The sequence below is a fragment of the Nerophis lumbriciformis genome, linkage group LG22, assembly GCF_033978685.3.
Source record: "Nerophis lumbriciformis linkage group LG22, RoL_Nlum_v2.1, whole genome shotgun sequence".
In the NCBI taxonomy this organism is placed as follows: Eukaryota; Metazoa; Chordata; class Actinopteri; order Syngnathiformes; family Syngnathidae; genus Nerophis; species Nerophis lumbriciformis.
In genome coordinates this window covers 43,187,459-43,202,124 of record NC_084569.2, presented here as the reverse complement: position 1 = coordinate 43,202,124, position 14,666 = coordinate 43,187,459, and the positions used below count along the sequence as shown (strand labels likewise).

The window sequence follows — 14,666 nt, the reverse complement described above, 5'->3', positions numbered from 1 at the left end:
TTCTGTCCTGGTGATCCTTCACACTCAGCTTATATGTCATCCAAAAGAATTTGGGATTGACCAGCAATTTAGATTCCCTTGGTTTACAAACAGTAGCCATCAAGTTCAATGTCGTTCTTCTGTAAAGCAACTAAAGGCAGTAAGTGAAGAAGCTTTATCAACCAAACATGTTCCTGGAAACAATGAGGAGTCTTCGTTGTTTGTTAAGATGAAAACAAATTGTGACTTAATGTCGATCCAATATTGAAAACACATGAAATAGGGCAGGTTGGAGGCTGCAGTTTTCCTCAATGATGCTTGTAACTCCTCCTCCTCGTCAGCATCCTCCCCGACTGCGCTCCTCTCTTGCGTCATGGCTCCATGCTCCACTCCATCCTTTTCAGCGCTCCTCTCATCGCAGGATGCTCACATTGAGGAGCTTATTGTGCCGCAGCCGGAGCTTTGCAGCCAGCCCTGCACAGGAGGAGTCCCCACTTTCACGCCTTTGGACCCCACTTTTTTTTCTTTCTTTTTTTTTTTGGACAATGTCCCGCCTGAGCGCTTTTGCCACGGTGGTGTCGCAAGTTTACATGGTGGTCATGTTGGTCTGCAGGGTTTCAGGTAAGTGAATGCACCTTTTAATGAATATCACCACCACTTTTCCCCCACAGGTTGGTTTCTCTAAACCTGCACAAAATGTAAGGTATGTTATACCTCATCCAAAGAAATTATTTACAGCCTGATTAGTTGTGAATAATGCCACTTAAAAGTCACTTTAATTGGTTCCAATGTTGAAAATCAAGACACTCTAAAAGCAAATAACTTGAAATAACAACTTTCCTTATTGAAGACCTGTTGACTTTGAATACAGCTTAGTGATTTTAGGAATACTGCATTTATTATTCATGAATATCGCTGGTGGATCATAAATATACTGCAGTTGATGTATTATAGAGGTACTTTTATCACTAAAAAGACTGAATGTTGTTTCCAATACCACATGAAGACCTCCTTACAATGCCATGTGACAGCTGCATTATCTTATAAGAAATAATAGGAATAAATATACTCTGCAATTACTTTTAAGTTAACTTGCAATTGTAGTCAATTTGTGATAATTATGCACAGATTTCTGGCAACATGCAGAGAACTGCGGTCATGCGGAGGATCTTTGACTTGTTTTCTCTCTTTAAAAACAGCAGAGTGCTCTTGTCATCTTTGACTAGCCTTTTTGTGGTATGTCCATGAAAATAGCAGTCTTATTTAGGACATACTTGCCAACCTTGAGACCTCCGATTTCGGGAGGTGGGGGGTGGGGGGCGTGGTCGGGGGCGGGGCTAAGAGGGGAGGAGTATATTTACAGCTAGAATTCACCAAGTCAAGTATTTCATATACATATATATATATATATGTCTTAATAAGGTTATCCAAAAAATAGTGCTCGATACCGTAGTAGAGCGCAATATATGTATGTAAATCTCCTGACGATTGAGGGTACCCCCCCTCATGAAACAGGCCTGTAGAGATGAAATAGTCTTGTGATTTTTTTTCCCACACATACATATATATATATATATATATATATATATGTAAGAAATACTTGACTTTCAGTGAATTCTAGCTATATATATATTTATTTTATTATATATATATATATATATATATATATATATATAAAAGAAATACTTGAATTTCAGTGTTCATTTATTTACACATATACACACACATAACACTCATCTACTCATTGTTGAGTTAAGGGTTGAATTGTCCATCCTTGTTCTATTCTCTGTCACTATTTTTCTAACCATGCTGAACACCCTTTCGCAGGTACCCAGAAAGGTTTCGAGTACCACCAAAAAAACTGAATCTCTGAAGACAGTATAAAAATCTGTGTTAAAGGTGTACAAATACTGTTTGTGTAATAAGCATGTTATTTTTTTACAAATGAGGGTTAAGAGTTCAGTACTAAAAAAAAAGAGAAAAGAATGTGGCTTAAGTACAGTTTTTTAATTGAGCTGCTGCATTTTATTGGTTGGGTTGTTTATTTATTTTGAGTAACTTCTATACATTTCTAAGAGGGGATTAATGTAATAGAGTGATCTATGTTTGTCTGTTGCCATCTCCTGGTGAATGTTGGCTATAGCGTACTGGGGTTACTTTTTGGTTGGCCAACGATTTACGTGGTGTTGCGCACCTGACGTCACTCAGGTCCGCATGGAGTGGGAGGGGGCGTGGCTTCCAGCTCCGCCTGAATTTCGGGAGATTTTCGGGAGAACATTTGTCCAGGGAGGTTTTCGGGAGAGGCGCTGAATTTCGGGAGTCTCCCGGAAAATCCGGGAGGGTTGGCTAGTATGATTTAGGATCTTTGATCCATGTTTTGGCAGTCGGGATGGACAAACAACATACCGTATTTTCCGGACTATAAGGCAAAATGTTCTCAAAACTCGACAGTGCGCCTTATAACCCAGTGTGCCTAATGTACGGAATAATTCTGGTTTTGCTTACCGACCTCGAAGCAATTTTTTTTGGTACATGGTGTAATGATAAGTGTGACCAGTAGATGGCAGTCACACATAAGAGATATGTGTAGACTTCAATATGATGGCAGTCACACATAAAAGAGATACGTGTAGACTGCAATATAATGGCAGTCACACATAAGAGATACGTGTAGACTGCAATATAATGGCAGTCACACATAAGAGATACGTGTAGACTGCAATATGATGGCAGTCACACATAAGAGATACGTGTAGACTGCAATATAATGGCAGTCACACATAAGAGATATGTGTAGACTGCAATATGATGGCAGTCACACATAACAGATACGTGCAGACTTCAATATAATGGCAGTCACACATAAGAGATACGTGTAGACTGCAATATAATGGCAGTCACACATAAGAGATACGTGTAGACTGCAATATAATGGCAGTCACACATAAGAGATATGTGTAGACTGCAATATAATGGCAGTCACACATAAGAGATATGTGTAGACTGCAATATAATGGCAGTCACACATAAGAGATACGTGTAGACTGCAATATAATGGCAGTTGCACATAAGAGATATGTGTAGACTGCAATATAATGGCAGTCACACATAAGAGATACGTGTAGACTGCAATATAATGGCAGTCACACATAAGAGATACGTGTAGACTGCAATATAATGGCAGTCACACATAAGAGATATGTGTAGACTGCAATATAATGGCAGTCACACATAAGAGATATGTGTAGACTGCAATATAATGGCAGTCACACATAAGAGATACGTGTAGACTGCAAAATAATGGCAGTCACACATAAGAGATACGTGTAGACTGCAATATAATGGCAGTCACACATAAGAGATATGTGTAGACTGCAATATAAGGGCAGTCACACATAAGAGATACGTGTAGACTGCAATATAATGGCAGTCACACATAAGAGATACGTGTAGACTGCAATATAATGGCAGTCACACATAAGAGATACGTGTAAACTGCAATATAATGGCAGTCACACATAAGAGATACGTGTAGACTGCAATATAATGGCAGTCACACATAAGAGATACGTGTAGACTGCAATATAATGGCAGTCACACATAAGAGATATGTGTAGACTGCAATATAATGGCAGTCACACATAAGAGATATGTGTAGACTGCAATATGACTCAAGTAAACAACACCAACATTGTATATGTTCCATTGAAAATATAGAACATTACACACTGCACTTAATTGATTGGTCACAATTAATCACAGGTTATTACTCACGATTATTTATGATTAATCACAGGATATTACTCATGATTGGTCACGATTTATCACAGGTTAACTCGTGATTATTCACAAATAATAACAGGTTTCCGACTCGCGGTTATTCACAATTAATCACATGTTATTACTCACTTATTTTCACGATTAATCACATGTTATTACTCGCAATTGTTCATGATTAATCACAGGTTAATACCCACAAAATTTCACAAATAATACCAGGTTTTAACTCACGGTTGTTCATGATTAGTCATAAGTTATTTCTTGGGATAATTCACGATTAAACACAGGTTATTACTCGCGATTGTTCACGATTTATTGCAGTTTATTACTCACAATAATTAATAAAAAATACCAGGTTTTTACTTGCGGTTTTTATTCATCACAGGTTATAACTTTTAATATATTCATGATTAATCATGGGATATTACTCATGATTGGTCACAATTTATCACAGGTTATTACCCGCAAAAGTTCACGAATAATACCACATTTTTACTTGCGGTTGTTCATGATTAATCAGAGGTTATTACTTGCGATTATTCATGATTAATAATACGTTATTACTCGTGATTGTTCACTATTTATTACAGGTTATTACTCACAATAATTAATGACAATAACCAGGTTTTTACTTGCGGTTTTACACGATTAATCACATAATATTACCCGCGAGTATTCATGATTAATCAAAGGATATTACTCATGATTGGTCACAATTCATCACAGGTTATTACTGGCAATTATACAATTTTAATAACAGGTTATTACTCGCGATTGTTCATAATTAATCACAGGTTATTACCCGCAATTAATCACGAATAATTACAGGTTTTTAACTTGCAATATATTCATGATTAATCACGGGATATTACTCATGATTGATCATGATTTATCACAGGTTATTACTCTCGATTATTCCCAAATAATAACAAGTTTCCGACTTGCGGTTATTCTTAACTAATCACAGGTTATTACTGGCAATGATTCACTTTTAATAACAGGTTAATCATGATTAATCACAGGTTATTACCTGGAAAAGTTCCCGAATAATACAAGGTTTTTACTTGCGGTTGTTCGTGATTAATAACAGGTTATTACTCGTGATTGTTCACAATTTATTACAGGTTATTATTCACAATAATTTTAATAAGTTTGTTGCGGTAATACATGATTAATCACAGGTCATTACTAGCGATTATTCATGATTAATCACGGGATATTACTCATGATTGGTCATAATTAATCACAGGTTATTACTCGCGATTATTCATGTTTCATCACAGGATATTACTCATGATTGGTCACAATTTATCACAGATTATTACTCGCGATTATTCACAAATAATAACAGGTTTCCGACTCGCGGTTATTCACAATTTATCAAAATTTTCACGATTAATCACATGTTCTTACTTGCAATTGTTCAGGATTAATCACATGTTATTACCCGCAAAAGTTCATGAATAATACCAAATTTTTACTTGCGGTTGTTCATGATTGATCAGAGGTTATTACCTGCGATTATTCATGATTAATAATACGTTATTACTCGTGGTTGTTCACTATTTATTACAGGTTATTACTCACAATTATTAATGAAAATAACCAGGTTTTTACTTGCGGTTTTACACGATTAATCACAGGTTATTACTCACAATTATTCATGATTAATCACAGGATATTACTCATGATTTAGTGGCTTCCTGGTGACAACATAAACTGTCATGGCAGTTTTTGGTCCTGCAGCAATGCAGCAAACTCGTTGAAAAGTCAGAGCACTCTTTCTCACCTCCAGTGATCACACCAACGCTTTGAAGTGGACTAAATAAAAAAGACCAATCTTTTATCCAGCACTGTTCTGCTTTTTTTTTTTTTTCCCATTTGTGCATTCAGTATAGGAGTCCACTGTGCTTTTGAAGCGGTGGTTAGTGGGATGCCGTCAAGCCTTATTGTTGGTGTCTGTTGTGCACAAGAGACAGACTGCTGTTGTCAGGTCTGTCTGGGACAGTTTGCACCTGAAAGACTGACCCAGGACTTGTTGGGTGTGCACAGGAGTATGCTAATGGTGCACAGGTGGACGAGTTACGCTGCTTTGCTTTCTTATTGAAAATATGTTCAAAGTTCAGGTTTTTATGTCAAATATTCCAAACGAATTTGACAAAACCTCCACCAAAGAGCGGACCAAACAATGGTTTCTGAGCTCTCACAGCCTATTGATTTTGAACAATATACGAGCCAAAATTGTTTATCACTGGAGGACGAGGAATAGCTAAACATGCTTCACTACACACCGTAGGAGGATACAATATATCACCGCTAATGAAAGATAGCGCTCCTGAATGTAAACTAATGCAATGAGTAGATCTACACCTGACATCCACTGTAATGATACCACGTACAATAGTGCATCTAGTCCTTACTATCATGTGTGACAGACTCTTGCCGTCATGCGGGTTCCCAGGACCACCAAGGAAGGACATTGTTGCGTGCGTCGACGTCTTCCTTTTGCTCTCTCCCGCTCTCGCTCAGCATCGGCTTCTCTCTGGCTCCGTTTCCTTGCTCCGCCTCTCTCCCTGACGTTTACGGCTGCCGCCCTTTTATCCAGTGCGAGAGGATAATTAAATTGTGCCCAGCTGGGCGATCCACGCACCTTATGATAATTGCGACGTCGATCCCGGCGCACCCCGCCTCGCTGCTTGCTCGCCGTCCACGCCTCTTCGCCGCCAAATCTTACTATGTTTATAAACTAAGTAAATATGTCCCTGGACACATGAGGACTGTGAATATACCCAAGGGATGATCCTGTAACTACTTGGTATCGGATTGATATTTATTGGAGACTGTACTGGTCTTTAGAGACTGTGTTTAGATACAGTCTTCTTTTTGTCATGAAAAGCGAGTCTGACGTCATACTTGCTTCGCGTTGCTGGGAGCCTTTCTTTCATTAAAAGCTGCCAGTGTCATCTTAAACCGGGGATCCGCAACCCGCGACTATTCAGCATTTTAAAGGGGAACATGATCACAATTTCAGAAGGGTTAAAACCATTAAAAATCAGTTCCCAGTGGCTTATTATATTTTTCCAAGTTTTTTTCAAAATTTTACCCATCACGCAATATCCCTAAAAAAAGCTTCAAAGTGCCTGATTTTAACCATCGTTATATACACCCGCCCATTTTCCTGTGACGTCACATAGTGAAGCCAACACAAACAAACATGGCTGAAAGAACAGCAAGATATAGCGACATTAGCTCGGATTCAGACTCGGATTTCAGCGGCTTAAGCGATTCAACAGATTACGCATGTATTGAAACGGATGGTTGTAGTGTGGAGGCAGGTAGCGAAAACCAAATTGAAGAAGAAACTGAAGCTATTGAGCCATATCGCTTTGAACCGTATGCAAGCGAAACCGAGGAAAACGACACGACAGCCAGCGACACGGGAGAAAGCGAGGACGAATTCGGCGATTGCCTTCTAACCAACGATTGGTATGTGTTTGTTTGGCATTAAAGGAAACTAACAACTATGAACTAGGTTTACAGCATATGAAATACATTTGGCAACAACATGCACTTTGAGAGTGCAGACAGCCCAGTTTTCATCAATTAATATATTCTGTAGACATACCCTCATGTCAGCAGGCCAGGGAAGCTAGGGTCGATATTCTTCTCTTGATCATCTTCGGTGGCATAAGGGACGGTGTGAGCCAAGACATCCAGGGGGTTTAGCTCGCTCGTCTGCGGGAACAAACTGCCGCCATTGCTTGCCGTGCTGCCGAGGCCCTTTGTCCCTGAATTGCTCACACACTCCGGCAGATTCAATGGGGGTCTGGCGGCAGATTTCTTTGACTTTATGGTTGGAAATGCATCTGCTTTGAGTGTCGCAGGATATCCACACATTCTTGCCATCTCTGTCGTAGCATAGCTTTCGTGGGTAAAGTGTGCGGAACAAACGACTGACCATTTCGTCGGCTTTCCCCACACCCTCGTATTTTGAACAAATTTCGTCCAATGTCTTGGCACTTTCGCATCTTTGGGCCACTGGTGCAACTTGAATCCGTCCCTGTTGGTGTTGTTACACCCTCCGACAACACACCGACGAGGCATGATGTCTCCAAGGTACGGAAAACAGTCGAAAAAACGGAAAATAACAGAGCTGATTTGACTCGGTGTTTGAGAAAATGGTGGATTGCTTCCCGATGTGATGTCACGTTGTGACGTCATCGCTCCAAAAGAGCGAATAATAGAAAGGTGTTTAATTCGCCAAAATTCACCCATTTAGAGTTCGGAAATGGGTTAAAAAAATATATGGTCTTTTTTCTGCAACATCAAGGTATATATTGACGCTTACATAGGTCTGGTGATAATGTTCCCCTTTAAGGATTGTAAATGTAAAAAGATAGGGGAAACATCTTCTTTTGTTTTAGTATCTTTTTTGTTTGAGGACAAACATAACACAAACCTTCCCAATTGTTAGATGACACTATTTGGTGAACATCATTTTGTCCTACTCATTTCTTGAACTCACCATAGTGTGGACTGTGACGCAACAGTTACATGTTAAAACTTTCACTCCTTCGTCTCATTTTGTACACCAAACGTTTTATGGTGTGTGTGAATGCACAAAGGTGAGCTTTGTTATTGACTTGTTGGAGTGCTAATCAGGCATATTTGGTCACTGCATGACTGCAAGCTAATCAATGCTAACATGCTATTTGGGCTAGCTGTATGTACATATTGCATCATTATGCCTCATTTGTAGCTATATTTGAGATCATTTAATGTATTTTACTTATCTACTCTGTGTATTTAATTTATATTTGCATGTCTCATGACACATTATCTGTATGTAATATTGGCTGCATTTCTGGTAGTTGTTTGTGTGCCATGTTGTTCCAGACCACAGCAAACATTACCTAGCTTGCCAAAGAGTGTAATAAATCTATTAAAATAAGAGGTTTCCTTTAACTTGAACACAAACATCTATACCTTTGGCCATTAAAAGCCAGTCATTTCCAGGAGTTATCTCACCTTCCGAGTAGCCTCTGATTTTACTAATGGTTTCTAATGTTGTAAAAATGTGTAGAATAAATATTACATTTCAACATTTCCGTCAACGAAGATTTGCATCAGCCCTCGACACATAGTCAGTTTGATAGTAGGCTAATATAACTAATATAGACACATTATGTTATTTTGTTAGGTGTGGCGGGTAATATGAAACCGTACATTAAGGAAAAACCATAATTGTACTTCAACCGGTTGTATAATGTAGCGCTTTTATTTTTAAGTCGGAAAAGTGTGTGATTGTTTTGAGAAAGTGTCTTAATGTCGTGTTTTAATGTCGCATTGACTTAGCAATAATAAAAAAAAAATCTCCTTTCGACATCCTGCCGACCGTTTTCTTACTTACTAAAGCAGTCACAGTAACAATCTAAATGTTATCACTGCACCTTTACCGTAATCTGAGCCTGGAAGTGAAGCACCACCCATCTCTAGAACGACGCGCACAGCAGGTGTTTGCACAAGGATGTCGCCTCTTCTCACGACAAAAAATAGTATTTTCTTGTCAAGAGAACAACTTGTTATGGCTTTGAACCTGATATTTCCAGAAGGTAGACTTTCCTTGGTCCATGTCTGCTCGCTTGTGGCTCATCAGTTCACCCGCTAAGGCACGGCCTAATGGTCAAAAAGGAAGTGTTTCCGTTAAACTACAAACCCCGTTTCCATATGAGTTGGGAAATTGTGTTAGATGTAAATATAAACGAAATACAATGATTTGCAAATCCTTTTCAAGCCATATTCAGTTGAATATGCTACAAAGACAACATATTTGATGTTCAAACTCATAAACTTTATTTTTTTAGCAAATAATAATTAACTTAGAATTTCATGGCTGCAACACGTGCCAAAGTAGTTGGGAAAGGGCATGTTCACCACTGTGTTACATGGCCTTTCCTTTTAACAACACTCAGTAAAGGTTTGGGAACTGAGGAGACACATTTTTGAAGCTTCTCAGGTGGAATTCTTTCCCATTCTTGCTTGATGTACAGCTTAAGTTGTTCAACAGTCCGGGGGTCTCCCTTCTGCTATTTTAGGCTTCATAATGCGCCACACATTTTCAATGGGAGACAGGTCTGGACTACAGGCAGGCCAGTCTAGTACCCGCACTCTTTTATTATGAAGCCACGTTGATGTAACACGTGGCTTAGCATTGTCTTGCTGAAATAAGCAGGGGCGTCCATGGTAACGTTGCTTGGATGGCAACATATGTTGCTCCAAAAGCTGTATGTACCTTTCAGCATTAATGGTGCCTTCACAGATGTGTAAGTTACCCATGTCTTGGGCACTAATACACCCCCATACCATCACACATGCTGCCTTTTACACTTTGCGCCTATAACAATCCGGATGGTTCTTTTCCTCTTTGGTCTGGAGGACACGACGTCCACAGTTTCCAAAAACAATTTGAAATGTGGACTCGTCAGACCACAGAATACTTTTCCACTTTGTATCAGTCCATCTTAGATGAGCTCAGGCCCAGCGAAGCCGACGGCGTTTCTGGGTGTTGTTGATAAACGGTTTTTGCCTTGCATAGGAGAGTTTTAACTTGCACTTAGAGATGTAGCGACGAACTGTAGTTACTGACAGTGGGTTTCTGAAGTGTTCCTGAGCCCATGTGGTGATATCCTTTACACACTGATGTCGCTTGTTGATGCAGTACAGCCTGAGGGATGGAAGGTCACGATACTTAAAATGTTATCGCAAACATATACACAGATTAATTTAATTGTAAGTTTCCACAGATGCTTTCATTGTGTGTGGTGACACAGTCTGAGTGTGGGCTGGTAGTGGGATCCTTATTTTGCACACAAAAAATATATATATTAAAAATTAAAACTATAATAATACCAGTGTTCTTTTTCCCAGCACAATTGTTTTAAGACCGATTTGGAGAGATTTTGAGAAGGTAAGGGGGCTGTGCCTAAATAATAAAACGTTAATGAAACTAAAACTATAATAGGACAAATGTTTTGTTTTTTCACAACACAAACCAGCACAAATGTAGCACAAACGTTTAAGACCGTTTTGGAGAGATTTTGACAAGGCAAGGGGGCTGCGTATGAATAATAAAACGTTAATAAGAACAACATATATTAAAATATTATTTCTTTGACAGCTCAAACCAGCACAAATAAAATAATAAATTGGCACACAAGTTTGGAGAGATTTGGAAAAGATGGGCGGGCTGCGTATAAATAATAAAACGTTAATAAAATGTAAACTATAATAGTACAAATGATGTTGTTTTTTAACAGCACAAACGTTTAAGACCATTCTGGAGAGATTTTGACAAGGTAAGGGGGCTGCGTATGAATAATAAAACCTTAATAATAATACAATTAAAGTAATTAAAATGTGTTTTTTTTAGGTATGTCTGATAATGGCTTTTTGCCGATATCCGATATTGTCCAACTCTTTAATTACCGATATCGATATCAACCGATACCGATATCAACCGATATATACAGTCGTAGAATTAACACATTATTATGCCTAATTTGGACAACCAGGTAAGGTGAAGATAAGGTACTTTCTAAAAAAATAAAAATAAATAAGATAAGTAAATTAAAAACATTTTCTTGAATAAAAAAGAAAGTTAAGCAATATAAAAACAGTTACATAGAAATGAGTCAAATGAAGTGTTAAAGGTTAGTACTATTAGTGGAGCACAATCATGTGTGCTTACGGACTGTATCCCTTGCAGACTGTATTGATATATATTGATATATAATGTAGGAACCACAATATTAATAACAGAAAGAAACAACCCTTTTGTGTGAATGAGTGTAAATGGGGGAGGGAGGTTTTTTGGGTTGGTGCACTAATTGTAAGTGTATCTTGTGTTTTTTATGTTGATTTAATAAAAAAATTTAAAAAAATAAAAAAACGATACTGACAATAAAAAAACGATACCGATAATTTCGGATATTACATTTTAACGCATTTATCGGCCAATAATTATCGGACATCTTTAGTTTTTTTGACAGCTCAAACCAGCACAAATGTAGCAAAAATCATTGGGACAAAATGGGGGAGATTTGGACAAGGTATAATTAATAAAAAGTTAATAAAACTATATAAGTTGATTTTTTTTTTTTTGGACAGCACAAACGTAGCACAATTGTTTATGACCATTTTGGGGAGATTTTGACAAGGAATACGTAAAAAAAAAAGGAAACTATTGTAGTTTTTAAAAAAAATAATTTGCCAGCCTAAACCAGCACAAATGTAGCACAAACATTTTGGAAAAAACTGGGGAGATTTGGACAAGGGGAGGGGGCTGCGTATGAATATTAAACATTGAAACTGTCAGAGAGATGGTAACGAGGTGTAAGGTGTTGGATGACATCACTCGTCAGAAAATGTATTTCAGAGTATCGTATTTTCGGGACCATAGGGCGCACCGGATTATAAGGCGCACTGCCGATGAATGGTCTATTTTTGTTCACATATAAGGCGCATTAAAGGGGTCATATTATTATTACTTTTTTTTCTAAATGTAAAAGACTTCCTTGTGGTCTACATAACATGTAATGGTGGTTCTTTAGTCAAAATGTTGCATAGATGATGTTTTACACATCATCTTCAACTCACTTTCTGACAGTCTCTTCAGGATGCACCGTTTATTTACGTGCCTCCACTTGGACAGCGTCTTCTCCCCGTCATCTTTGTTGTAGCGGTGTGTAACCATTTTAATTTTAGATTCTGATTTACATTTCGACAGTCACATCAAATCGGTAACAAAATCGGCCCACTATCACCTCAAAAATGTAACAAGACTTAAGAGGGCTCATGTCAGCTCAAGACTTAGAAAAAGGTGTACATGCCTTTATTACCAGTGGGCTAGACTATTGTAATGGTCTCCTCAAAAAAACTGTCAGGTAGCTAAAGCTTGTTCAGAAGGCTGCTGCTAGAGTTCTAACAAAGACCAAAAATTGTGAGCACATTACAGCAATTCTTAAATCCTTACATTGGCTCCCTGTACATCAGAGAATTGATTTCCAAATCCTCCTGCTCACATATAAATCACTACATGGTCTAGGGCCCAAGTATATCACCGATACGCTCCCACTATATAAGCCCTCTAGATCACTAAGATCTTCTGAGAGCAATCTGTTAGCGGTTCCTGGAGTAAAGTCAAATCAAGTTGAAGCATCATTCAGTCACTATGCAACAAATAGCTGCAATAAACTTCCTGAAGATGTCAGACTTTCCCCAACTCTGACTACTTTTAAAACTACACTGAAAACTTTTATGTTCACCTTAGCGTTCAGCTAAATCTTTTAATCTTTTAACTTTTAACGCCCGCACTGTTTTTATTTTTATTGTCTGCATTTTAATTGTGCTTTTATTTTCTTTCATTTCACTTTGTTGTCTGTGAAACACTTTGAGTCTGCCTTGTGTATGAAAAGTGCTACACAAATAAAGTTGCCTTGCCTTGCCTTGCCTTAATGACATTCAGACTTTACTTAAAACAATAACGAAGAAGCATCTCCTCATCCGCCGGAAATGTGTCCCGTGAAAAACCGTCCGACCGGAACGCTCTAATAACTAAAGTTCCTTGGGTGAATAATGTAAAGTCACTACACCGGTATGTTTTAGTGCTTTCATGGTGAGTTTACTGACAGATATAAGTAAGAACTTGACACTACTTTATATTAGAAATGGCAACAGCGGAGGATGAATGTCACATAACAAGAAGATAGAGAAAAAGAAGAAGCTTATGGGACGGCGTGGCGCAGTGGAAGAGTGGCCGTGCGCAACCCGAGGGTCCCTGGTTCAATCCCCACCTAGTACCAACCTCGTCATGTCCGTTGTGTCCTGAGCAAGACACTTCACCCTTGCTCCTGATGGGTGCTGGTTAGCGCCTTGCATGGCAGCTCCCTCCATCAGTGTGTGAATGTGTGTGTGAATGGGTAAATGTGGAAGTAGTGTCAAAGCGCTTTGAGTACCTTGAAGGTAGAAAAGCGCTATACAAGTACAACCCATTTATCATTTATCATTATCAACTACAGTGTCACATGGACTACAAAGGCGAACGTGCAAAAATTTTCAGGATGTATGCAGATCCCAAATACAGATCAGCAGGTACCAGAAGGTAAGAAAAGTTGCTTTTGCATAATATTGCGAAACAAAACAGCAGATAATATGTCTTACCTTATACACACACACCATAATAATACTCCTATGTTGAAGCACAGTACAATCCATCATCTAGCTCACCAAAGTCTTGCTAAAACATTTTGCGAGATTTTTGAGCACTCTGTGTAATGTTCTATAGTTTCAATGGAACATAGAAAATGTTGGTGTTTTTTACTTGAGTCTTATTGCCATCATAGTGCAGCCTACACGTATCTATTATGTGTGACTGCCATCTACTGGTCACACTTATCATTTCACCATGTACCAAATAATATAGCTTTGAGGTCGGTAAGGAAAACCAGAATTATTCCGTACATTAGGCACACCGGGTTATAAGTTGAGTTTTGAGGAAAAAAATATGTTTTAAGTGCGCCTTATGGTCCGGAAAATACGGTAACTTGAAAACATTGACTGAAAAATTGTACAGCACAAAAGACTGTCAGTGTTATTAAAATATTTACAATGATAAAGGGGGCCAACTTCACAGTATGATGTCATCAGTTGAATAATAAACGCTTCTACTCAGTCGTCTATCGTCTCCGGGTGCGTGTTCTTGAAATAATCATACAATTAACGACATTGTTTTTGTTTTTTTTAAAGCAATGACGTGTTGCGTGGCTCGCTGTTCTCTGACATCATACACGCCTGCTGGTGGCACTTTGGGCTTCCGTTTAGAAGCCTTTTGTGTGCGAGGATCCTTGCAA

General features: G+C 38.4%; 1 protein-coding gene across 1 annotated transcript in view; it reads left to right on the top strand.

Moving 5' to 3' along the window:
• The first annotated feature begins 475 nt into the window (after window positions 1–475).
• Window positions 476–14,666, top strand: part of rxfp1 (relaxin family peptide receptor 1) — a 141,386-nt gene continuing 127,195 nt past the window's right edge. Inside the window, exon 1 of the mRNA XM_061973957.1 lies at window positions 476–600. Within this exon, the coding sequence (XP_061829941.1) occupies window positions 525–600 (76 nt within the window). The 5' untranslated portion in view covers window positions 476–524. The remainder of the gene's footprint in view (window positions 601–14,666) is intronic.